At 43.6% G+C, this 26,177-nt stretch overlaps 1 protein-coding gene across 6 annotated transcripts; it reads right to left on the bottom strand.

Moving 5' to 3' along the window:
- Positions 1–1,312: 1,312 nt before the first annotated feature.
- LRIG2 (leucine rich repeats and immunoglobulin like domains 2) lies at positions 1,313–25,946 on the bottom strand. 6 transcript variants are annotated; one of them, XR_013958345.1, is made up of 20 exons: positions 25,683–25,946; positions 19,524–19,595; positions 18,966–19,040; positions 18,338–18,472; positions 17,670–17,813; positions 17,400–17,543; positions 16,670–16,813; positions 16,277–16,420; positions 15,877–15,936; positions 13,553–13,633; positions 12,647–12,718; positions 12,439–12,507; positions 10,937–11,100; positions 9,433–9,753; positions 8,261–8,542; positions 7,198–7,647; positions 6,562–6,711; positions 5,105–5,386; positions 3,845–4,458; positions 1,313–3,471 (listed from the first exon to the last, which is right to left on the bottom strand). XR_013958345.1 is itself a non-coding variant. In XM_080632820.1 (19 exons), exons 1-19 carry the CDS (start codon positions 25,916–25,918, stop codon positions 4,229–4,231), a joined length of 3,255 nt encoding a protein of 1,084 aa, XP_080488946.1. In that variant the 5' UTR covers positions 25,919–25,946; the 3' UTR covers positions 1,313–4,228. The 6 variants fall into 6 exon arrangements, 5 of the variants coding, with proteins under 5 accessions (XP_080488946.1, XP_080488950.1, XP_080488947.1 ...); XM_080632820.1 differs by having other exon boundaries at positions 1,313–4,458; XM_080632824.1 differs by lacking the exon at positions 6,562–6,711 and having other exon boundaries at positions 1,313–4,458.
- Between the last annotated feature and the right edge of the window lie 231 nt (positions 25,947–26,177).

The raw sequence follows: 26,177 nt of genomic DNA, 5'->3' as shown, positions 1-26,177 counted from the left end.
TGGTCCCCTGGGAAGCCCTAAATCAGTTTGCAAATCCAAGGGAAGCTTCCAGAGCTGGCTGGAGGTACAGCCAGGTACAGCCCAGGTTAGGTATTGGCACAGATCAGGGATGTGAGCTGATGAACAGATGGAGAGCCCTTGACCTCCTATGAAGGGAGCCGACAGACAAAATGACATTTAGAATCATAGAATGGTTTGGGTTGGAAGGGGCTTTCAAAGCTCATCCAGTCCAACCCCTGCCATGGGCAGGGACACTCTTCGCTAGACCAGGCTGTCCAAAGCCACATCCAGCCTGGCCTGGAATGTCTCCAGGGATGGCGCATGCACCACCTCTCTGGGCAACCTGTGCCAGGTTTTTCCCACCCTCATTGTAAAGAATTTCTTCCTCACGTCCACCCTGAATCTCCCTCTTTTAAGTTTAAACCCATCACTGCTTGTCCTGTGGCAACAGGCCCTGCTAAAACATCCCCCCCCATCTTTCTTAGAGGCCCTTTTAAGTACTGAAAGTGCACAATAAGGTCTCCCTGGAGCCTTCTCTTCCCCAGGCTGAACAACCCCAACTGTCTCAGCCATAATTTGCCTGGCTTTGCTTTTTGGGTGTCCCAGTGTATGTCCTCAGGGTATGACACACTCCCCTGGGTGTGGGAGCAGCCACAGGCCACAAGGAATTAGACAGAGCTGCCAAAGTCACCATACGCTGCTGCAGGGAGAAGAGCAGTGACCCAAGGTGAGGCCGCCAGGCAGAGGAGTAGAGGTGGGAAAATATCAGAGCATGAACCAGCAACAGGAATACAGGGATACAGGGATAGAAATCATTGTTCAAAGGAATACAAAACTTACACCGGTTTCAGGAGGGCTGAGAGCTGGAGGGGTAGAAAGCATGAACCTCTCCCTGCTTGCAGCGGGTATGTGGGACACGCTCTCACCAACTCATTTGTGCTGATAGCTTGTTCCTGAAAAGAAAATCTTGGTACTTCCAAGGATCCAACTATCAGGACAGCGATGGGAACACAGCATCAGGAGTCTCCTGGCCTGGAGGCAGCAGCACCGTGGGAGAAGTAACAGCATTTTCAGGAAAGGGCACAGGGTGTTTCAATGGGAAAACTGAGGAAAGAATCAATCAGAGCAGGCTTCAGGCTGGAAGGGACCTCTGAGGTCTCCTTGTCCAACCCTCTGCTCAAGCAGGGGCACCCGGAGCCACCTGCCCAGGAACACATCCAGAAAACAACTTTTACTGTACTTTATCCCCCTATGAAAATTAAAGATCATAGAACAAAAATGAATGATTTCACTTGCAACTAACACCAGATGCTCAATGTACGTAGCATTTTATTGACTGAAGGTATAATACAATAGACAAACGTATATTACACATGCTATACAAAATATACATTCTTATGTGGAAAAAAAAAAAGCTATAAATAGGCATTAGGCAATAGCATCAGGGCACAAGGGCAGCTTTCCCCACACTGTCTCCTGAACCCCCAGCTCCTGGTGCTTTGGCTTTGATTGAAGAAACTGGTTGTGTTTAGTGGGAACAGTGGAGGTCCTGTCTGTACCTCCTGCAGAGAAGAGACCTGATTTCTTCTGCAAGTCTACTCAGGAAGTTTCTCCAACAATGCGAAGCACAGCAAAGTGTTCACCTACTTACAAGCTTCAGCTATTTACAACCAGCTTATGGACTTGAAAGAGATATCATTGCTCATGGGAGGATGCAAATGTCCTAATACATAACAGCAAGTTTTATAGGCCAGTACTTCACAGAAATCAGTGCAGCTTTGGCACCTGGTGCAGGCAGCATGAATTTTAAAGCCTTGGTCCTGGCCAATCACATCTTACCTACCCGAAGGGAATTCAATCGCAGCAGGGAATTGTGCCCAGTGCACACCTGAGGTCCACATCAACAGCTGCAGTGTGACAGATCCGTGTTAGCTTCAGCTCCACAGATGAGAGGGATGAAAGGAAAAGTAACAAACTTTAACATTTGCCAAAGGGTGACAGGAGACAGAGCAGCAGAAAGGGTGCTGGTGGCAATCCTGGCTCTGCACATGCTGAGCAGCACTTAGACACTACAGCCTGGGACAATGGCTGGAGAAGGCAGCGAACAGCCCAACGGAGGAGGCTTTTCTGCTGCTGTAGTTTTATGACATGACCTTTCTCATCTGGATTTAAACTGACAGTACTGGGTTCCTGCAAGATATAACTTTGGATTGAAATAAGCACCATGTCTCAGACGCTGTCTGGAAAGGAAAAGGCCAGAGGAAACAGAAACCAGAAAGGAATGAACTGAAGATTCTTCTTTTGGCATGTATGCTATTACAACATTTCAGGTATCAGAGCCCAAAAAGAGTTTAACACACCTGTGCTTCTCTCTTCTTTATCCAGAGGTCAAGGACAATTGGATCCTCTTCCTAGTAAAGCTGCTGGCTATCATGGTTGCCTTGAGAGCATGTTAAGAGCCCTTGATAATATTTGCTCATTTGTATAAATCTGACTCTTATTCATGGCCAAAGAGCAGTGGGAAAATAACCATTCTTCTGGGTTTTCCCTGACTCATTTACTCAAATAATCCACACTCTCACAAGTTTGAGCTGTGCTTCTGCATGACTGCATCGGATACTCCAGTTATGGCCCCTTCCATTGAGGAATGGACTGGTGGGAAACCTTACGTACCTGGTCAGAAAAGGGGTTTCTGTCTTTATAAGTATATAAAATACCCCACGTGGCTGTTTTCATTTCAGTACCTATCCTACAGCTTGGAAAAATGCAACAATGACCAGGGAGAAAGCTCCTTGCTCTTCAGGAGTGAATGTAGAAGCCTTAACACTGAGCACAAGGAACCTGCTGAAAACCCATGCCTGATGAGGAACACCTTCTACACAAAGGGGCATTTTTTTCCCAGGAAGTCTTTATGCAGAGGAAACAGAAAATCCATAGCACAGTTCATTAAGTACTTAGCATCTGCTCTTCCCATTCATCTGATGCTTTCCATCACAACATTCCTTTAAAAAGTTCACTTAACTGCCAGCTAGGAAAAAGACATGGAGACATCTGCAACACCCACAATACAAAGAATCACAGAATCCCAAGGGTTGGAAGGGACCTCAAAAGATCACCTAGTCCAACCCCCCTGCAAGAGCAGGGTAACCTAGAGTACAAAGCTTCTGAAACAAACCGCTCAGATCTCCCACTTTACCAGGGAACCAGAAAGAGACATGTAGTGCACTGCTCCTTTTGTTTGCTTTTGACAAGAACTTCTTGGAAGCTGGATACTACAGCCATGAATACTGGAATAACACTGCTTGTTAATGCAGGGCCTGTTGGGCTTGTCGCTCTACTGGACAAGACAGGTGCCTAATACAGAGATTTAAGGACTTTCTCAACACTCAAATGGATCAAACTTGGAATTCTGCTCATGTCGTGAGATGGAGCAGCTTGCAGTCAGGTCAGCCAGGCTCAATGCATGCAGAGCTGTACAGAACAATGAAATTCATCAATATCACAGTTTCACCACATATCTATAGTAAATTCACTGCTTTCCAAACCAAAGACAGCTCTATCCCCTCAGAAACAAGCTTCCAGTCCCATCAACAACCCCCATATGGCTTGATATACAGCTGTTGAGACCAACAGTATGATACAGACTTTGGCATAATAAAAAATCTATTCACATTACAGCCAACACATTTATACACTTCGTGTATACAAAATATTTATAAATGCAAATTTATTTACAACTAGAGTCCATTATTCATAGGAGAAAACAAGACCCAAAGTCAGACTGGTAACAAGGGCCTGCTAACAGCCTAAGGAACAAAAAGCTGGCCAAGAATTTTACACTTACAGTTACTGGGGAATTCCATGAGGAAGCCCTGAACATTTGTTTTCAAGCAGACAATGCAGTGGGAAACAGCTATGCATTCTTGAGGGTTTTTCAAAGCATGCACAAACACAAAGGCTGCTTCCAACATCAGAAAAGCCTCGTTTTAATGCTATTGTAGATAGCACTGATCATCCATGTGTTCTGTTACACATTCCATCTTCCAATCCACAGAAATCCAGGGAAAAAGGGCATGTGCCACCTCCTCCCAGACAGTCTGACTGTTTAGCCAGCCCGTGACTGCAGACACATGTACACAAGCATCTTTGGCCTTGGGGTTAGTCCTGAGGTAGTAAATACAACCAGTCAGTTGATACAGATTTGCTTTCAAGACTCCATTCGAGTGTCTTATGTGGTTCCGCTATAGTCATGAATGCTGCGTGTCCTGTTAAAATCAAAGCTCCGGTCCCGGCCGCAGGGACAGGCTCCAGATGGAGCTGCCTGGTCCCGGGTGCTGACAGCAGCACCCTCGCTGTGGGGAGGTCGCGGGGTCTCCCAGCCTGGCTGCTGATGCAGGAAGTGGGAGTGAGGGAGTGCCACGTCTTTGTTCACTCCCCATAGAGGAAGCTGGAAGGGTTCTGGGGAAGAGAAATTAAGAAATCAGAAGATGGACAGGAGTTTGCTCATGCTAAACACAGCCAAATTTAAAGACAGATTCCCAGAGTCATGCAGCTCCGCAGCTCCAGTCTTTCTGAGGTTATTTTCTCTTTTCCAACCCTATCCATTCTGTGATTCTATGAGTCTGTGTTTTACTGGATGCTTTCCCTTTTCAGCAAGCTGTTACAGTAAGCAGAAACAGGGCACAGAGTGTTGTTCCAGTGTGAACTTTGAAAAGGCTACCTGGAAGAAAGTCAGCATCAATCAGTGTACCAAAAAAAAAAGCATCTTTTGGAGTTCTCTGAAAACCAGGCCAGCTCAAACAGAAGGCCTGTTTGAATTTCTTAGTGAAGCTCTTGGCTAATAGATGCCCTTGAAGCTATGTAAAAAATCACATTCCACAAGCTTTAAGAGACAAACTGCAGAGTAAGAAATACCATCTTTTTCACATCACCCTCTTCAGCTGTTGGGTACTGGATGCCAACTGAGAACATTAAAGACATGAGTTACTCACAAACTACAGTCACTGAAAGAATTAACTGTGTGTCAATAGGGAAGGGTAGCACAAAGAAGACTATAGAGTTATCAGGGAATACAAAGCAACAAAAGGAAAAAGAGGATGCTCACCATTGATCTGCTGGGAGGAGATTTTCTTTTCACTCATTTTGTCATGGTTGGTAAGGAAGACAGACATGTCTCTGTCTGCTAAGAGATTATCCAAAGTACTGGTTTCATGCTGGGTGCACGCTGTATACGTTTCCTTAGACATTTGCACCATGAGGTTAGGGAGAGTTTGATCCAGGGGGTCTTCTTCTGCTATGTAGGCATAGGGACAGTACTCTCGTGTCCTGGAGTAGATGTTTGCATTGTCGTAACAGTCTGAGCAGATCACCAATGGTGCTGCACCACCTGATAAATGCAATGAGAAACCAAAATACTCTCAGAGGGGATAAGGATGCTTGATTCCCAGACTCTTTCCATGTCTTCGTATGATCATGTCTGAAGGGTTTTTATACAGTTAACGTGGTAACAGAGTACTTAGTTCGCTGTTAACTGAAGAAGTCACAGCAGAAATGCTCTAGGCTCCCCACCACTCAAAGTCTCCATAACACTGCCCTTCTGAGGTTGACCACTGGAAAACCATGGACATGATTGTGAGCAATATCATGTTTGCTCTCCTGCAAAATGCAGGCCCAACCAGCTTGGGCACCAGGCTGAAACAGCCCTGGAATCAAACCAGGATACCTATCCACATCAGCTTATGCTCTTGTACCAGGCTGGTATCCTGCATGCCCAGATGATAAAGTGGTCACTGAGACGAGATGCTTCTCAGCTCCTTCCTGATAAGACTCTAGTGTAACGTCTAGATCTGAAGGATCACTTTTAAAAGCCAGCCTATATAAAGATTGAACAGATCCGCAGCATTTGGGTGGTAAAGGACAACATCACTGTTTACTCAATGACACAAATACCCTGAAATCGTCCAGCTAAACTGCAGACCCTTTAGTTACGCAGACTACGTCAGGCAGAGGCAGTAATTTTATGCCAAGGACAAATGGTACAGCAACTCATCTTCCAAACAAACTATTTCCATCTCTATTGCCTGGACTCTTGAGATGCCCAAGGAAAGAAACAGCATAATAATGTACCTTGACATTTAACCTAGGAATTCTCTAATGGCATCCCTACCTTGCTGAACAGATCACAAACCATGAGGCAAAGAATCTCTGGAGGGAACTGTATTACTGTGGCACCTGAAGGACAGCAGTCATGACACCTACATGTAAAGGCACTCATAGCAGGTGTGAGCCCAGGTGTTGCTGGACCAAAGATTAAACAGCACACATGGAATGCAGAAGTGCCTTGACAGCAGAATATTAACAAACACTAGAAGAAAATGGACACCTCAAACTCAGGATGGAAAGTTTCAGATCAATCCGAGTTCTCCTCTAGGAAAAGTCACCTTTCATGTTAATAATGCAGCACCACAGAGCGTTGTGCAATATTGCAGCCAGCTGTGGGGACAAGACCGTGCACTGGCATCCTGCTGGAACATAAATAATACATATGAGGGCTCTGCTTACCATCTGTGCCTTTATGCACATAGCTACCAGCTGGAGGCATAAGCTGTTGATGGCTTCCTGCCTCTGAGTTACTGTAGCCTTCCTGAGGCTCTGACAGAGTTCCTTGGGAAGACAGATAGCTGGGAATGTCTGCTGGTAGGTTCATCTCCTCTGCAAGGCAGAATTAACACTGATGACATTAACAGCTAAGTGAAGATTTCAAACTAGTACCAACACTGTTAAGCACATAAAGAAAACTGTCACCCAAAAGTTCAACTCAGAGTTACCTTTCCTCTGCCTCTGTTAAATATCTGTATCATTAGTTCAAAACCAGTAGGGTCGGAATGAAACTTTACACACGTTATCCCAGGTCCTGAAAACAATTTTTAGCTTATTCAAATACTCATTTCCAAACCTTTACTGCTTTCCCTCTATGTAGAACAACTCTAGTGTATAAGGAACAAAATTAACACTTGATACTAAAAAAAAACCCCAAACAACTCTAAAATGAAGGAATTTGAGCAAATCCCTGAAGATTTTAGAAGAAAACCCTAATTCCTTCAATCTTATCCATCTGTAATGATCCCAGACATTTCACCCCTCTTAAGAGTTTTGTATTAAAAACAGGGCTGTTTTTAACAGGCTTCTGCACTTTACCTGTGTTAGTGATGCTGTAATCTTCACTCTTCCTTCTCATGTGGTAGATCACGATAACCCATACCAGGGAGGTTCCCACGACACAGCACACCACAACGATAATCACAATGCCCACAGTTGTCCAGCCATCCTCCTCATGGACAATACCACTCTGGGAAGAATCACAGTTTGGGGAAGCCAGAACATTTAGATAAATATGGCCTCGCTCAGTGCCCAGTGTGTTGGACATAATGCATGTATATTTCCCAGCATCCTCTAAGCCAGCATCCACGATGATAAGGAGTTGATTTGCCGCAGCAAAAAAATGCCTTTCTGTGACTGTCAAAGGGCCATCGTCCTTTGTCCAGTTGAGGCGCGGGGCAGGGCTGCCACCAGCTATACACTGCAGGACAGCAGTTTCACCTCGGGTTACAGTTCTGTCTTCCAAGGGCCTCACAAAGGAAGGAGTTTCTGTGATAGTGGAGGAAAAAAGGCAATAAATTGTAAGGGAAGTTCACTGTGTGACACCAGTGTGTACTCCATGGTATCTAGAAACCTGATCTTACAACCTGAACCTAAACTTGGCAGTCAAAGACAGGATTCAGGAAGTCCAATGCGTTCACCTCTCGTATGGATCACTGCAGCCAATGGGGTACAGCAAACATCCCCCAAATTACAAGTTAGCCACAGTCTGCTTTATGTATTCAATTCTAAATTTGGGTATGACCATAATGGTAAAAGTCAGTGTCTTCATAAATTCTGAACTCTAGAGGAACTGTCCTTCCATTATCATTCAACACAGTTCACGTTACTTGCAATGGAATTTGTTGTGAGGCAACACAAATTATCCAGTTTACACTGCTGGACTGTGGTATGTTCCTCAGCTCTCTTCTACAAAGATCATACTAACTTCACCAGTCAGCACTGTAGCTTAGCTGCTAAAGCTTCACTGTTCAAAACCCACGCCTAGTGCTGCTCTTCATGTTTTAACTTCATTCTTTAGGACTTAAGCTTGCAGCTACACTACACTACACCACTGCAGAGAAGGGCTCCACATGCAAGCACAGATCAGCACACCACTTACCTAACACAGTCAGCGTGGCATTTGCTGACAAACCACCTGCAATGTTTTGTGCCATACAGCTATAGATTCCCATGTCTTCTATTTTCACATTTGCAATAAAGAACACATCATCCTCAGGCATGACGTGCATCCTTCTCTCTCTTGCAGCAGGGAAGTCCGTGCCACCATCTTTCTGCCAGGAGATCTGTGGAGTAGGGTGACCCTCTGCAGCACACTCCAGCCGGGCCATGGCCCCGGTGCGGATAGTGAGATCCATAGGGGTTTTCAGGAAAGAAGGTAGCTCTGGAGCAAACGAGATTAGTTTCAGCAGTTTCAGTACCAGGGAAAAAGCAGCAAAAGCTCCTCAGCACAGAGAATATCTGAAAACAAATTTGAAACAGCCTCTCGTTTTCCCTGAGAGGGGCAGATTCTCCTGAGAACTGCACAAATTTCCAGTGATGATTTCTAACAGCCTTTCCTCTAATTTACATACAGGATCTATAGTGCTCATTTAAGATGTTCAGAAGGATATTTCTCATGGGGGAAAGGCAGGGAAAAGGTTTAGCCTTCACAAGCCCTCTGCCACACTTTTTCCTCCCTCGTAACAAGGGAAGGTGAACTTCTATGTCATCAGTCCAAGTCTGCATTATCTGTTCTGGATGAGCAAAATCAGGTCTGCTCCCAGATACAATGGGGATTAGTGGTCTACTGACTGATGTGAATGTTGTCTTACTTCCTTTCCCTCAAGCCAAAATAAAAAGAATCATGATGGCTGAAAACAAAGGACTTCAGAATTGATCTTTCAGAGTCTGCCTCTGGTCCCACCCTTCAATTTTCCTTGAATCTTCCCTAGCTTAACACATGGGAAAAGGTGCTTAGTTCTGAAGAGACAGCAGAGGGAGCTTTTAGTTTAAGAAACTTCCACCTCCAATTTAACCAGATGAACAATCAATTGTGTTGTAATGAAAACATGGGATATATCTGCCCCTTTTGAAAGTGAACACAAGTTTCTTCACCCACACAAACAAATCACTTCTTTTCTGCTTTATAAAATGATACTTAATGCATCTAAATACGAATAAGAAAGTCTTGCAAGACTATTTTGGGCCAGCTTTAGTGAAAAACAGACTTGAAGCTATTTAAATAAAGCTTTAGGTTTCAAGTGTTTCTCCTTTGTTAACATTAGTGCTTACCATTGACAGTCAGCTTGGCTTTGTTGGAATAATTGGAGCCGAAGTGATTGGTGACAATGCACTGATACTTCCCTTCATCAGTGAAATTCACATTGAAAAGGTGCAGGACAGTGGTGTATTCGACCACCTCACCACCCTGCTGCTGGTATCTGGCAAAATTCTCCACTTCTGCATCATACAACACCTCACTGTCTTTACGCCAAGCTGTGGACATGGGTGAATCACTGCTGCTCACAGCAGTGCAAGTCAGAGTCACATTCATGCCACGCAGAGCAACTCTGGTCTCAGGATGCACTCTTATCTGCGGCTTAGGGAAGTTATCTGGAAATAAAAGCACTGAGATTAGCTACTTCCTCATCAACTTGCCATTAATATTGCAAGAAAACTCACTGTAAAGACAATGTAAGCATAGAGCAAGCTTTGGAAACAGATATTCTGCTTGAGGTGCACATATTCAGCTGTTTCCAGCTGGAAATCAAGCTGTGAGAAAGGATTAGAACCACAGGTAGTCACCAGAATAAGGGTTGAAAACAGTCAGCAGATAAGCATGGTCTTGAGCAGCACCCTGCATTTTGTACAACTGTCTGGAGCTTGCTATATTTAGATCACACACAAAAGCTGGGCTCAGCTGAAAAGCCAGGCTATTTTATGAAGGACTGAGACTTATTCTCAGGTAATTTAAATATCTTGAAGAGCCTTTCAGTTCTACAAATACAAAGCAGAGCAAGCTGGCAGTTCATTCTTACCCCATTCAATGGGAGTTATTTCAGTACCCATTATGGCAGGAAAGCCATTCTCATATGCACATGCAGCACTCAGTGTCAAGGCACCACAGTGGTCGTATCAGAATGGTGAAGTGGGTGCTTGCACCTACATGATGATTATTGTAGCCTTTGCCACCAAAGAACTGTGTACACAGAAGTTACACTCAGCAGACTGCTCACCCAGAAATGAACACCAGCCTATTTCCAGGCTTGCCACAGACTTCACACGTGACTCTGGGCAAAGAGACTCTCAGTGTTCCATCTCCCAGCTCAGTTACAAAAATAAACAGGCTTTTGTCTGAAACTGTGGTGGCAGAGACCAGATAAACATCACAGCTATAGGGCATGAGAAGATGGGCCAGAGTATTATTGACTCTGGTCTTGCTGGTATGGACAAGAACCACTAAGGAAGTGTCTAACAGCCCTTCCCAAGCTAAAGTCATTCATAAGCAGGGGGAATGGAAGCATTATCGGTTTTTAACAGTAACCTACATGGAACCTAATGCACTCTCACAGAATTACTCCCTCAGGTTAGCTTCAGTGCTCAAACACAACAAATCAAAAAGAAACAGAATTATATCCCAAACTCCAAAGCAGACCCAGTGATGTACAGAGGCCCAAGTGCGCACCATGGCGAAGACCAAACACCTCCAGCAACGCCACAGCCTGATTTTGGAAAGGTACCTGCACAGATTTGTGTTAACCATGTTTTTATATCAAAAGTCATTAAAAATACAAACCACAGACAAAGTCATCAGGGTCCACACTGAGAAGGCTTTGTCCTGCTAACCATTCTGGATGAGCACAGCTAACATTTACAGCCCGCTGTAAATGGCTGTCAGTGAGCCACTGTGGCAGCCATTTCAACTGGCAATCACAAAGCAAGCTGCTAGTGTTCAAAACTCTGCAGAGACAAGGCAAAACAAAAGTGGGATTAAAGTTAATGTATTTCCTACATGTGATTTCATGCAGCAAAACAACTTAAAGCATATATGTTCAGAAATGTCACAATTCATAGTATTCTTTTATGCCTATGGGTATTTATTACAAAACGTTAGCTATACATGCTATAAACAATCCAGAAAATCCTTCCCTCTATGTCAGCACTAAAATCTTACACTTCTTTTTCATTCTGAAGAAAACAACCTTGGATTTTCAACTTTTAAAAGCCATCCTAAGCCTGTCTTTGCAATTATCCCATCCCTCTTAAAAGCAGTTAAAAGGAACATAACACTTCAGATCAGCACTGTCTCAAACTCAACACACTTGCCATTATGAGTATAAGCCTCAATACTCATTTTCATGCCAGCTAATAAATACTTAAGAATGAAAGTGATTCGTTTCATACCAGTATCTACTGCAGTTTTCTCTATTCCAAAGAAAACCTTTCAGCTGGAAACAATGTTGGGTTACTTTTTCCCCACCACCTGCTTTCAAAGCTTTCTAAATGTTATGTATCAGTATGACTGACTGGGGAAAGTCCAACACTTCAACAAGAAGTGATCTGCCACGAGATGAACCCAGCAGTAACCAGAGGCACACAGTCAAGCCAGGATTCCATCCTGCTCTTTGCCCATGCACACCAACAATTCCTCACTTTTAAGACACATTAGAGAAAGCAATGAAAGTCTTATGTTTTAGGTGTCTCCTCAGTCTGGCAGACCTTGCAGACTATGTCCATCTGGCCAAGATTAACTAATTGAGTAACAGATTTAAAACAGATTACACCAGATTCAGAGACTTTATCTCATAGAGATGACTGAGTTACAGCAGGATTAGTCTTGGGTGTGAAGGTCACTTCAAATTATACTTTAAATGTGTGAAGATCACGAGAGGCTCTGGCAGCTTAAGCTAAGTAAGTAAAAATTCTTGTCTAGTTGTGAATTTTAAAGCCAAATTTCCTCAAAATGAAAGACGATGACTTATTTCCTTTATTCACCTAGCATGTGCTGAGCTTGCTGCAAAAACATAAGAGATGAAAAACTTCATGGTTCAGCACTGCAAGAAAAAAGTATTTTCCAACTGCAATCAAGGTGATGGAGGTACACATTTTATCAAACCTTAAATCTAAGGATACTGCTACCAACCCTGAGTTGTAAATTATCGTTTACCAGCATTGCTTGCAATATTTCATGATGAAAGCAGACCCACTTCAGTCAATCCTACAATGGCTGAAGGATTTTAGCTTTATCTACAAGGTAGGACTCGTAAAGCATCTGTAAAGTAATTGTTATAAACTTACAGCTCTTTCAGGTGAGCCTGTGCAAATGCATTCTCTTGGATGGACATTACTGCATTGTTGCTTAAATCTCTAGAAGTTAAGCAAAGAGAACAATAATGGGTAAGTGTGGTTTCATATGCTACCTTCAGTTAGATTCTTGAATATTGGACAGGTAACACAAGACTGAAGTTGGCAAATAATTAGAAGTTCTGCAAAGTAAAGTACTTACAGATGTTCAAGTCCTTCAAGACCAGAGAATGCTTTTTTGGTAATTGACTTAATCTGGTTTCCTTGCAAGATTCTGAAAGACAAAGCCCCCAGGCCCCAGAAACGAGTTTGAATTCAATGAGTTCACAAGACCAAAAAAAGCTCCCTATGATATTTAACTATGTTTTTTTCTAATTATAGCTGAGCTAAAAGATCAAATACTAGGTTTTGAGCTTAAAGCTCAACTAGTTTTCTCAAGAACAGGGTTTCTTTTCCATTCTTAACTTAGAGATTTGGTTTAGAGATGTATCAGAAGATAATTTAAGTCAGGAGAATGAAACAGTGCTAAGCAGAACTTGGGAGTGGAGCAATAACTTCCTAATGCAAATCTGTCACAATCACATTAGTCTCTGAGACTGCACCCTCATGCCAAGCTATTTGTTATAAATAATGCTTGTAGCTCTGCAGGATGGAGCTTCCTACAAAGCTCATGGCACTAGATGAAAAATGCACAGTCTAAGTACTGAAAAGCTGTTAATTCAACAGTGTTTCATGTTTGGTAAAAAATACTTGATGCTGTGTTTTGGTTTGTTTGCGGTTTTTTAATAAGCAGTAACTTTTACCCAAACTACAGCAACACAAAAAGTGACAATCACCACACAGCAGGACCAGGCTATTCAGTAAGAAATGCAACCAAGTACTTATGCTTAATTTGTTCAAATTGGTGCTGTAAGGCAACCCAGTGTTACAGATGCTCCTGAACATGGAACTCAAGCCTGTATCAGGAGGCTGGAGCACAGAAGTGGAAACATATTGAATACAGCTGCCAACTAAAAAAGGTTTCTGCCTCCTGTCACTGATTTACAAACTCCCCCTCTACTCTGCATGCCTGGGAAGTGCTGCCATCTCAACAGTATTTAATACATACAATTTATCCAGCCTGCCAAGTCCCACAAATGCTTCATTTGCATCTTCTATGGCCCAGGAGATCTCATTGTTCCGCAAGTCCCTGCAGGAGAAAAGTTTTCTCATAAAGAAGTCTTGTAACATCATCATGACCACTGCTAGTGGCCAGCTAGGGAAAAGAATTTCCTGTTGTACAAGCCAGCTCTGCTGTTCTGGCACAGTGTCACCTGGAAGGTTTTATCTTTTGTAAAGATTAGCTTTCTAAAACTAAGCTTGTCAGAAGATGAATATCTCATTTCAGAGATGCAAGGGAAAACAGAACTGCTTAAGACCAGCGCCGCAGACAGAACCACAAACAAATTCTGCAGCACAACTTCTTGATGTGGTGTTGAAGGAAAGACCCAGTCTGACTACCACTGGTCATGTGATGGACTAGTTACCAAAAGCTGGGAGAGGCTCCTGAAGCAAGTTGGTTCATGTAAGTGAATTTACTAATACACCAGCAGCGTTAATCTTCCCAAGTAACAGGCTTATAGTAGCATTAGCACATTAAGAGATTACACACAGGTTACAGTGTAAAGGCTGCCAGGCACAAAGTAGGTGATTTTCAAATGGAGTTGATATTGTGTTTACAAATCTTGTTACCAGCTAATGGCGTTTCTGTTTGACCTCTGCATAGCACTGTGGCCCCTCACATAGAAGAGCGACGTAAACAGCAAAACCAATATAGCAATATGGGTTGGAGTGGATTAAATGCTTTTTAGAGAGAAGAAGAAATCAATTAAGTTGCAGTTTCAGCCTGAATGGGATGGATTAAATCAAGAGTTTCTCTTAAAGCCAGAGTTTTCCTGTTCCAATACCAAAACAAGTTTCCAAACAAGTCAACTAACAGAGAGCTACATATACAGGCAATTGTGTATCTCACAAACACCTCATTCCTTGTGCTAATGGTGGAAAAATGTATTTACTTTCTCTTGGGTGAAACCATAAATTGTGTAGAACAGCATCTTGGAAGAGACTGGGATCAACCTCTAGGACACTGTCAGTGGGAACACATTGTTTTCTTATTTTCCTTACTTTGGAATAGGGAAGTCTTGCTCTTAACACCACACAGTAGTCATTTCCACAATTAACAGATACACATTTTAATGTTTAGGACAAAAAGAGAATGATTCATGCATCAAAAGGTCTTAACAAATATAGCCTTGATACTTGCTCACATTAAGTATTTTCCTCTCTGGAAATTTCTCAGGTATTTGACATAGATGGGATCTAATAAGAACGACTAGATGAAGAATATGCCGAATTTATTACCAAGTTGCTAATTCTTGTGATTTGAAACTTGTTCCTACATTTCTCTCTAGGTCTGCTTCAAAGTTTTGGATAGTGAATGCTGGAGGGGTATGAATGCCAAGTTACTCACAACAGTATGAAGTAAGTACCACAACAAGATGTAAAACTTCAACACTTCAATATTACTTTTAGATAAACCTTTAATCCTACCTTTGCTCGTACTACCTGGTGGTTAATACACAGTTTTACAGTTTATTCTTGCTAATTAAAGCCACATTGCAGAAAAGAGGCAGCAGCTGAGCATAGAGAGAAATATTTACATCAGCCTTAGCATTGAAACAACCAGTGTACAAACAACAATGGAACTAATCCGACAGCAGCAAGGCATCTCCAGTTGTTTGAAGTACTTTTACACTCCACTACTCAAACCACTTAGCAAAATGAGTGAGCAGCCCAAAAAGAAAAGCCCCGCATTGTGTGAGCTGGGGAGTTGGCTCCTCATGCTTGGTTGGGCACGAATGCTTGGAGCCTTGTTAATCACCACTGCCCTGCTCCTGCACATTCCAACCCTGAAGCAAATGGCCAACCTCTCAGCTGCTGAGCCTGAGGAGCCCAGGAAAACCTACTAATTAATCTGCTCTTGTTCTTTTTCATGCTCCTCTAAATGTAAGAAATTAGTTTTAATTATTTCATTAAAAGGTTGCATTCAGGTTAACAGAAACTGACTGCTTACATAAATCTCTTTGGTGAGTTTGCTTATTTAAGCATTTATTTAATGAACTGACAGAGGGGTTATAAACTTTCACTCCTTTCTCTACTATCATTGTTTAGGGTGATTCCAACTGCTCAGATCTACTTGCGACACTACTTGTTTTTTTTATTAAGAGTCAGGATTGAGTCTTTTCTTGTCAGAAATACCAAAACAGCTGCAGCTGCTATGAAAGGTCCTGGCAAGTGCAGAGCTGTGCCTCTGCCAGCAAGAGGTAACCCCACAATCCTCCTAAATGCTATGCCTATGACTTCAGCACACAAGCAGGGTGGGCTAAACCTTACCTTCTGCAAGCAGAAGGGTTCATCACATTGCTCCTGAGGTTCCAACCCGTACAAAACCCTCTGGAATAAAGAGAGGTCTGGGTTGACCATTTGGTCCACAACCAGCATTTATGCAAGCTGACTATCCACACCTTCTCAGAACCAGTAATGACATGCAAATGGGAACTCCAGGTTACCAAGCCTCTCTTTCTTAACCACCACTGGTTGGTTTGCTTTAGGTGGGCCAGAATTCTGTTATCTTGCAGACCAAAAGATAATCAGCCCCACCACACCTGCAGGGCAGCACACACCAACACCAAAACACTGATCTCAGCCTTGCACAGGGTGATAGTCATTGTCTTTATTTCCAAAAGCTTCACTGTTTAAACTGAGACTTCATCTAGAAGCTTTCTGTACTTACAAGGTTCGAAGATTTGCCAGACCTCGAAAGACACCATCAGCAATGTGACTGATGCGATTGTCACCCAGGTTTAGTTTCTCCAATAGACCAAGCCCCATGAAGGCAGACTCCCTGAGGCGAGTGAGCTGGTTGTATGACAAGTCTCTAAAAGCATTTAAAGGCAAGTAGAAGGGGGATTAATTATGAAGACACTACCAAACTTGATTAACTACTGCATTTGATGGATTTCTCTAACAGAACACTTACAAATATAAGTAAAATACAGAGCATTACCATGAGCCTAACAAGGAAATCCAGTACTTTCTTTGGTAATTCATTCCTGCTACATACATGCCATTCAATCTGTTACTGCAACATTGCAAAACCCCCAGTGAAAAGCATCCCAGGACTTACAGCTCGGAAAGCCTTTGGCAGAACTCCCATGCATCTGGACTGATCCTGTTAATGGCATTCTGGCTAACATAGAGTTGTTGCAATGTCCGCAGGCCATACAGCCAGCCCTTGTTTACTTCTGTCAAGTTATTATGTTCCAGTTCTCTACGGAATTAGAAGGAAAAACATTTGCCAAATAGATAATCAATGAAACATGTATTTACAAAATTTCACCTTGTGGATTGCAAAACGATTTACTAACGTTAAGCCTTAGGCCAACTGAAATGCATGATTACATTAACCTGAAAAAGAGTGAACTGAAGAGTATGAGGAACTGAGTAACCACAACAGCTGCAGTGATCCAGTGGCAGAAGCAGAACTGTAATCTCTGTTCTCAAAGATTACTTCGTTTTGAAAGTCTTCTGCTAACACTGTATGGCACACCCTTGTGCTATCTCTGTCCAACAGTCACACAGCAAAGAACCCATGTTATGGGGAGTGCAAATGAAACCTACAGAGTTAAAGTATTCTTGATCAGCAAGTGGGAAGAATTGAGGAGAGAGCCAACATCTTTCCATCTTGAAGTAACCAGACATGATATCAAAATAGTGGGAAAATACAGATCTGTAAACTCATTTCCTGGGATGCTCATCAATATCTTGGTACAACCTTGATGTAATGGAAGCTATACAGAACACAACCCTCCACAGCTAGAATCCCTAAAAGAAATTCCATGACTAGGCATACTCACAATTCTTCTATATTACCCAGGCCAAAGAATGCTCCATCCATTAGTCTGCTAATCCCATTGCGCTGCATTTTCAAGGATTTTAATGATTCCAGTCCTTGGAATGTCAGACTTTCCACTATTTTAATACGGTTCCTTTTCAGTTCCCTTTAATAAAGATGACATTAAGACACATTTTGATAAGCATCACTTTGTGAAAGTCAAGAACGCATACTGAGATGAACAACACAGCTGTAAACACTGTAGTTTTAAGCTTTCAAGACTGCTACTTACAGAAACTGCACATGAGGCAGTTTGAAGATCTTTGGTGGAATCACACTAATCCTATTCCTGTTCAGCTTTACCACCATTAGTGAGCTAGATAAGTTATCAAGACAGCCTGCTTCTAGAGTAGTTATTCTGTTGTTACTCAGATTCCTAGGAGAGGAAGAGGGAAAGAGGCCTTTCAGAACATAGAGAATTTTATGAACACAATGCACAAGCACTTCAGAGCAACCACTTGCTATTAGAGCTCAAGTTCTAATAGCATGAAGTCACATCACAAATCTGAATTCTGGTATATCAAACTAAATCATTTTTCCCAAAGGAATCAGTGCTAGGAGCTAATTTTTACTGCGTGCCCATACTTTGGTTAGACATAGTTAAGACAATGTCAACAGTGATCTACTCAAACTGGGCAGAAACCATTCCATGTCCCTGCTGACGTTAGTACCTGGATTTTGACAACAGCAGTTACTGTTTTCCATACTATTTGAGAAACTGCAATACAGATTGGTATGAAAAGTGTTTTCAAGCACATCTGCAGCTACATTAAGCACTGCTACCAGTTCAAAACCATACAAGGTTGCCTGATTTAAGACAGTAATCTGGAGTAGATGAGGTCTTCACCATTATTGTTGTAGAGCCAGGAATCCAAAACATAACAGATCACTCTTACTTACAGATACTTCAGTTGCATCCGTGGAAAAGAAGAAGCTTTAATTTCTGAGATCAGATTAGAACTCAGATCTAGATTTTCCAGTGAAAGGTAAACTTGGAGTTGCTCAGCATTTATTTCTGGAATGGTATTGTGTACCCTGAAAAACACAAGTAACAAATATGATTATCAAAGCACCTCATCCTTCAAGGTGAACACCTGAAACAGCTTAGGATTCATGTATCAACATTATTAGAAAGCCACTTAAACGGGACACGTACCACACACTTCAAAGTGTCAATTCCTCAAGCAATACTGAAAATCCAAGAGCTATTTGCCACCCTGACAAATGAATAGATTCAAATTCTGGGACCTGGAGTTGGACTGCTCCTTGTGGGAACTGTCATTCCTAGACTGAATCCCTCCCCTTCAAAGCTGCCTGTCTTGGCTGACTGCATTTTATTGGTAATTTAGGGTGACTTGATTGTCTAACTGATTTGTATTTATTTAAAGAGCACTTACATATTCCCTAAAGCACTTCAGACGAGTAGTATGGCAAGACAAAAGAAGCTGTGTTTTCATACAACTTGATAGCAGAACTCTAATACAATTCTCCCATTTGTTAAGAGCAAGGCAGAAAAGCAATCACTTACAATGAGAGAAGAGTTATATTAGAAGTTGTTTCCCCAAAATATGGAATTTCACTCAGCTCGTTGTAATTCATTTTCCTTTAACAAAGAAAAAAGAGGAAAAAATGTTACTGGTGCTCCAAAGTAAACCCATTCTGTACCCAGCAGAAGGAGTTCATATCACAGAATGCATTTAACTATTTTGTTAAGAATACTTAGTAGTTGACCAAAAAGGACTCCCTAAAAGCTTAAATAACAATCTGAACAATTTAATAGAAAAGCATGCTTTTTTAAACCATTTTCATGGATATTGTTACTTCTCTTTAACTTAGCTACAGTCAAAACAAACACGTCTCATTTCTTTTCTGAACAACAGTCTTCCAATCTTTTACAAAGAAGTTTTTTGCTCACACAGCATCACTTTTATACATAAAATGTGCTGCCAACATACAGCATCCATTTTTAATTAACTGGCATTGAACACTTCTACAAGTCAGACTAGATATCAAGACATGCAATGAAATGTGCTAATTAGAATTAGGTAGGCTATCTCAGAGTTTATCCTCATAAAAACCAACTTACACTTCTTGTAGTGTATGAACAGATAAATCAATGCTCCAGTTGGATGACAATAAATGATTATGACTTAAATCCCTAGAGAACAGAGAGAAAAGTTATTCCTGCTTCTGGAATAAAACCCACCAAACATATGCTTTATGCAGCTTCTACGTGTTAAACCATATTTATGATACATACAGCTCCTCCTTCACCAGAGGAAGGAGAGATTCCTCCTAGCTTGTTCCAGTAGGCACTCACAATAAGAGTTTAGACACTTCTGTTTCTCTGTTTGAACCAAACAACTTCTTGTTTAAAAAGAACTTGCAAGAAAGCCCATACCTGACCAGAGCATTTTTCATTTAAATCAGAGCTTTACAGACAATACTTTATATACATTAATCATAAAAAAGAAAAGCTTTCCAGGGACACAGAAACAATTTCTTACAAAATGCCTGTTATTGAACTGGTTTCTGTAGCATGATCCCTATTTTCTCAGCCTGCCCAGCTTTTCAAAGACACTGACTAGTCAAGGCAGGCTTATTTTAAAGGAACAACATATACACAATTACCAAACAAGCTGGAGGGGAGAGAAACATGAGGCTGGGAAGCTTATAAAGCAAGCTTTAGTGCCAGTTGCTTTTGCTTATAGGAAACAAATGCAGGAGTTGGATTGTTTCAATGGGCAAGAGAGTCATCAGATCTGGTTTTAACACCAAAACTGGATGTTGATGCTATGCTCTTTCCTTTAAAGCAGTACTTTTGCCTTGGACTTAGCGCATAAAACGGCACAGTGTGGGGGGAAATGGATTCATCTCTGAAAGCTAACTCACTCTCTGGGCACAATCTATTTTGTGACATGATTCAAAGCATGACCAAAAACCCCAGGTTTGTGATGGCAACCTGGTTCTAGCTGTACTAGTGAGGAGAGACACATCGTGTCCCCTCATCTCTCAGTGACACAGCATATGTGAACTGTGACTGCATCAGCTTTTTGACACCTTTCTAGTACAAGTCCACACAGAGATGAACCCCCGGCACTGCCACCAAGCTTGTGAAACACGACTGCGATCCTCCCCACAGTCAGAAACCTGTTGAGAGGTGCATTTATAACTGGACACTGACTGTTAAATCAAGAAGTCTGCCCCTGTCAGCTAGTTGTGCCTGCCTGTCAGCAAGGCATCATGCCTCTCACTCCATTTCCAACTCCGACATCAAGCATAGAGCTCTAACAAGCTATTTTCAGCAAAAGCTGTTCATCTCCTGATAAGTTCCTCTGATAAGGTCCTGTATCACTGATTCCCTTTCATCTATCACATGATTCTCTTTCAAGTAACACAGTACTTATTTATTACAGCTAGTTTTAAGGCTATCAGGCAGGCTGCAGCTATGCTGACACAGGAAACAAAACTATCCTTTAAGAACAAAACTGCCATGTTTCAGTTAAAAAGAGTATTACAATGCGATTGATCACAGTTAAAAATGTTCCCATTGACAATCAGGTTTGGGCAGTTGCAGCACCCATGTGCTTGTCTACTCTTGCAATAGCTTTGGGTCTGTACTTGGCTTCAAGTACACTGAGGGTCAAGTCTGTGCAGACACAAAAATGCCCAAAACCCTTGTCTAGAAGAAGAACTCCCTGCTGAAGGAGGATTTAACCCTCACTGAGTACCAGTACAGATGCTTATTGGTGGGTGTTAATGCTGTCGCAAGAACCCTCCTCCACACAGGGAATACCTGGTGCTAACCAGAAGACAACCTGAGCAGGACCTGAGTTTATTCACCCTAGCACTACGGATGCACCTTTGTTCTGTAAGACCAGAATCCATTGGAAGAGGGCAAGGACTTGAGGGATGAGTTGTTAACTTCAGGCTCAGCGATAAAGATATCGCTCTAGCAATGAATTATTAAAATCCTGGGTGTCATGGCAAGTCCACGCTGTTAATGTTTTCATTTAATTACATCAAGATGTAAATTATACAGATACAGCAGCAAACAGGTTTGCAAGCAATTATTCAATTCTATAATTAAAAAAGAATTGAGAAGCTGGAGAAGAGGCCAACACTGCTCTGCCTTCAGTGTATCCGTGAACGCTGGGATATCAGGCCTGATCCCTCCATATGCATAGTAATGAACAGTAACACAAAACCAACCGAGTATGAACTGCTCCTACAGTACTGCAGCCACCATCCCGGGCTGCCTGGATCCCCTGCGCAGTGCTGCAGGGCCTCTGCGGCTCTGGGCATGCCAAAGGAGCCATCAGGCACACAGGAGATGATTCCCAAAATCCAGAGGCAGCCTCTCTCTTGGATCTTTCAAACATGCAGGCACCCAGCCAGTGCTGAGGAGACCAATCTTGGTAGCAGTGGGTTTAACCAGACTTCGAGTACTAAACCACGCCATTTCCAAAGGACCTCAGCATAACCCGTGGTGGACGGACGAGGCAATGGGCACAGAAGATAACACCACACTCCTCAAGGTGTCCAGATACTACACTGATGAGCACAACCACGCCATGGGTGCTGAGCCAGACAAACCTGTGTGTCAGGCACAGTTAGCAGGCACCAACAAAGATCTTGGGAGTCAGATTAATATGCAAAGAAAACAGCAACTTGATTTTTCAAGGCTTTCAGGAAGAATATTATAGAATAGAATATTTCAGTTGGAAGGGACCTACAATACGGCCAGGCTGGTACAGGAAACATTTCTGTTTGAATCCTTCTTAAGAAAAGTCAAAGCTCCTTTAGGCATATGTCCACAGCTAAAGCATTTTCAGAGGGTAGTTTATGCTTGCTGTGGACATTCGGCTTTTTAAACAAATGCGGAAGTAGCAGCAATCTTGAGTGATCTTTTAAGTACTTGTTGACTTGTTTAGGACTCCTGAATTATTTCTTGCATTATATTGGAATTACATTATCATCGGGGTGCTGAGGAGCTGGCACAGGGTGCCCAGAGAAGCTGAACCCCATCCCTGGCAGTGTTCAAGGCCAGGATGGACACAGGGGCTTGGAGCAAGCTGCTCTAGTGGAAGGTGTCCCTGCCTGTGGCAGGGGTTGGAACTGGATGAGCTTTAAGGCCCCTTCCAACACAAACCTGGCTGGGATTCTGTGATACTACAACTATCACCTAGATCAACTCCCTGACTCCTTGCCCCAGATGCCCACTGCCTTACTACTACGATAGAAATTAAGATTTTAATTTAGAAAGCCCAGGAAAATATTTTTCTATTATTACTCAGATTTGGATTACCACAAAGTTATCATTAATGGCAAGTCCTCTTTCAAACAATTTGGTATAGTTCATACTTAAAAGCATTCTGACACTATCTAATCTAGTTACCCTTGCTTTTCTTTTTGAAATAGACTGATCACTAAATACAAATTGAAAGACACTGATTTTCTGTGTTTATAGATCATTCAATCACACCGTAAAGCCTTCTGCTCTCATGCAGAACCAGGTATAATCCCCTTGCTCTGAAAAACCCTAAAACAAAGAATCTGTCACTTGAGAAGCACTTCAGTGTTTACTGTGAGGCCCACGTTATACAAGATACAGAGCAAACATGCAAAACTTGTATATTAGAGATTCATCTGGGATTGTGTATAAAATCATCCAAACATTCATTCCAAACTGAAGTGGTATTCATCTCTTTAGTAAATAAAACAGAACCCACACATCAAATTGATTACTGTACCCTTAGTCCTGGAGAATAATCTTAATTCAGCCCAACTGAGCACACCCACCTCCTCCCCATGGCCCTGTGCTGGTAAAGGTGTTGCCATTTGAGCTGAAAATGCTTTTATTCATCATCTCCCTCGGTACCAGCTTATCTAAACACACTTTCAGGCACTAGTATAGGACCAGAAGGCCGCGACCACCAGCACTGTGCTTCCTTTCCTCCCTACAGATGACTTTTACAAACAGGGCTTGCATTCCTCCTGCTAAAGAATGTAAAGATGCAGACATATAGAAAAATAGTCACTCCTTGACTTCCCTTCGCTTTTCATCATCTGCCAGGTTATCCACAAAACATGCAATTTGGCAGGAAAAATGAAGTTACAGTTGCCTGAACACTTCTGTCATGGAAAAGTTCTAAAGATGCTCTCCTGGCCTCATTAAAAGAAAAGGAAACAAAACCCCAACATCCCCCCACACAGACACATTGGAAGCATCACCTGCAAGTAGTTTGGAAGAGTTAGGAAAAACAAGAATTGTTAGTTGTTAAAGTTAGGTGAAACAGTGTCACAGAACTAAGAGGGAAAAGCACATAATGGACTTCTTTATGCAAGAAAAATTAAGCTTCGATTAATTTCAAACAGCTTGTGTATATTATAGCTCCTTTAGACAGAGAACTGCTAGAGGAGTCCTAGTGAAAAAACAATGTCAACCCTACACACATGCTTTGTATGGCAAAAATCCCAAAAGCCACAAAAGAACATACTGTCAAGCCCCAGAGAGGGCCTTTGGACAAGAGCCTGTAGGGACAGGCCAAGGGGAATGGCTTTAACCTGCCAGAACAGGGGAGACTGAGATGAGCTCTTAGGCAGAAGCTCTTCCCTGTGAGGGTGCTGAGGCGCTGGCACAGGGTGCCCAGAGAAGCTGTGGCTGCCCCATCCCTGGCAGTGTTCAAGGCCAGGTTGGACACAGGGGCTTGGAGCAAGCTGCTCTAGGGGAAGGTGTCTCTGCCCGTGGCAGGGGTTGGAGCTGGATGAGCTTTAAGGTCCTCCCAGTGCAAACCATTCTATGGTTCTGATTCTACAATACACTTACTTACACAGGTTACGTCAGATTTCCTAACGTAGCACAGTGCCAGCACCACTTCTTCCCACTGCATTTTGTGCCAGGTTGGTTTAAACACACCCTCTATCAGCTTTTAGAAAGAGACAAGTATTTGTTGAAACTTGAAGACTTGCTCTCCAAACAGCACGGATATCATTTTGCTTATTAGCCTCCTGATGCGCTGCCAACTCACTTTTCCAGGCACTGACACCCTCCCTGACAAGCGCTAATGTTAAGATATCCTTGTTCCTTTCTAAACACAGAAAGTTTCACAGACCAGTTGTATTTCTATGCTAAAGCACACGTTTTCTCTTAAGCATTTCCAATTGCTTACCATGCAGGGAAAAAAGAAAACTACAGAAGCACCCAGAGGCAAGGAGATGACAAGCTTCCTTAGACATGTTTCTAATACCAATTGGACTCTCAAGTCCTGTTAAAGGAATTCCTGGAGTTAACTGCACAGCAGTTTGTCTATTTATACTATATTCTAAACAGATTTTATTCCCTTGGCCTGGAATAGCATTATTTCTACCAACCAGGAAACATGATCACTCCAAGAGGCCTCTGTGCACAAAAGCAGGCTTACATATCCCCTGTCCTTCAGGATTTCTTCTCCCCATCCCAACTATGCTGTAGACAAAGGTGACAAAAGCAATGGTGACTGAGAGTAAAGGCCAAGGAAGGATGAAGGCGTACTGCATTCAGCCCCATACGCACACTGCTGAACACATTGGCTAATTAAACTCTTGGGAGCAGAGCCTAACGGTAACCCTTAACAGTTCTGAGGTTTTCTTAGGAAAAACAACGGCAGCAGATATCAAGGGGAGTCCACAGTGCTTTTCCTGAGGGAAAAGTAGGGAGTCAGTGAGCTGCAAAGGAGCAGAGGGATGCAGAAGAAATCAGAAGCAGCAAGAACTGTCACAGAACACAGCTGAAGTTGGGGGTTGGAAGGCAATATGCCAAGCACAATCCTAAGGGGCTGTGTCCTAGAGCCTGACCTGAAACAACGCTAAGTCCTGGCTTGACTGGCGTTACCAAAAGCCTTATAAACCTGCTTCACGCTCTTCTCACACGTTCGGGTCACACAGCAGGATCAGGCATGCATGCCCACCCGAGTACGCAGCCTTCCTTCGGGCGGCTGCTGCTGCGGCTCCCAGGGCCGTTCTCAGTCGGGAAGTGCCACTGCCCTGCGAGCCCGGCTCTCCCGTCCCCTCCACCGCCACAGCGTTCCCGGGCTCCACAGCCCACGGCCACCGAGCACTCGCCCGAGCCACATCGCGCTCAGTCCCCTCCGCCGCGTCCGGCCCCGCACACACTCCCCGCCACCTCCCGTTAGGCCGCGGCCTGCGTACACCCTGCCGCCCGTTAGGCCCCGCGGTCCCGCCACCGCCCGCCGTGCTCACTCACAGGCCCGTGGTGCCGGCGGGCAGCGGCGGGATCCTCCGAGGGCCCGGCCCGCCGGGCAGGCGGTGCCGGCTGCAGTCCACCAGGCCGCGGCGGCAGGAGCAGGGCGCTCCGCAAGGCTCGGCAGCGGCGGCCGCCCGCACCCACAGCAGCAGCAGCACCGCCGCCGCCAGCAGCACCAGCAGCGTCCGTGGCAGCCCCCCGCGGGCGGCCCGCACGCCCGGCCCCGCTTCCCGCATCCCCCGGCCCCGCGCCGCCTGGCCCGGCCCGGCGCGGCCCAGCCGCCGCGCCCCGCAGCGCCACCTCAGCGCGCAGGCGGCGAGGGGCGGGGCCGAGAGGGAGCCGTGCCCCTTCCCGTGCCCGCCTCAGGCCGGCGGGGGTAGTGTCTCGGCGGCCGCAGGCTTTGGGGTCTGGGTTGGCGCCCGAAGAAAGGGTTCCTCTGGGCTGTGCGGCGCTCACAGTGGGCGCCTCTTGTGCCCCTGCGAGCTGAGTGTCAGT

Source organism: Psittacula echo (genome assembly GCF_963264785.1).
Source record: "Psittacula echo genome assembly, chromosome: 22".
Taxonomy (NCBI): Eukaryota; Metazoa; Chordata; class Aves; order Psittaciformes; family Psittacidae; genus Psittacula; species Psittacula echo.
Note: the sequence above shows the minus strand (reverse complement) of the source record. Positions and strands in the feature narration are given on the sequence as shown.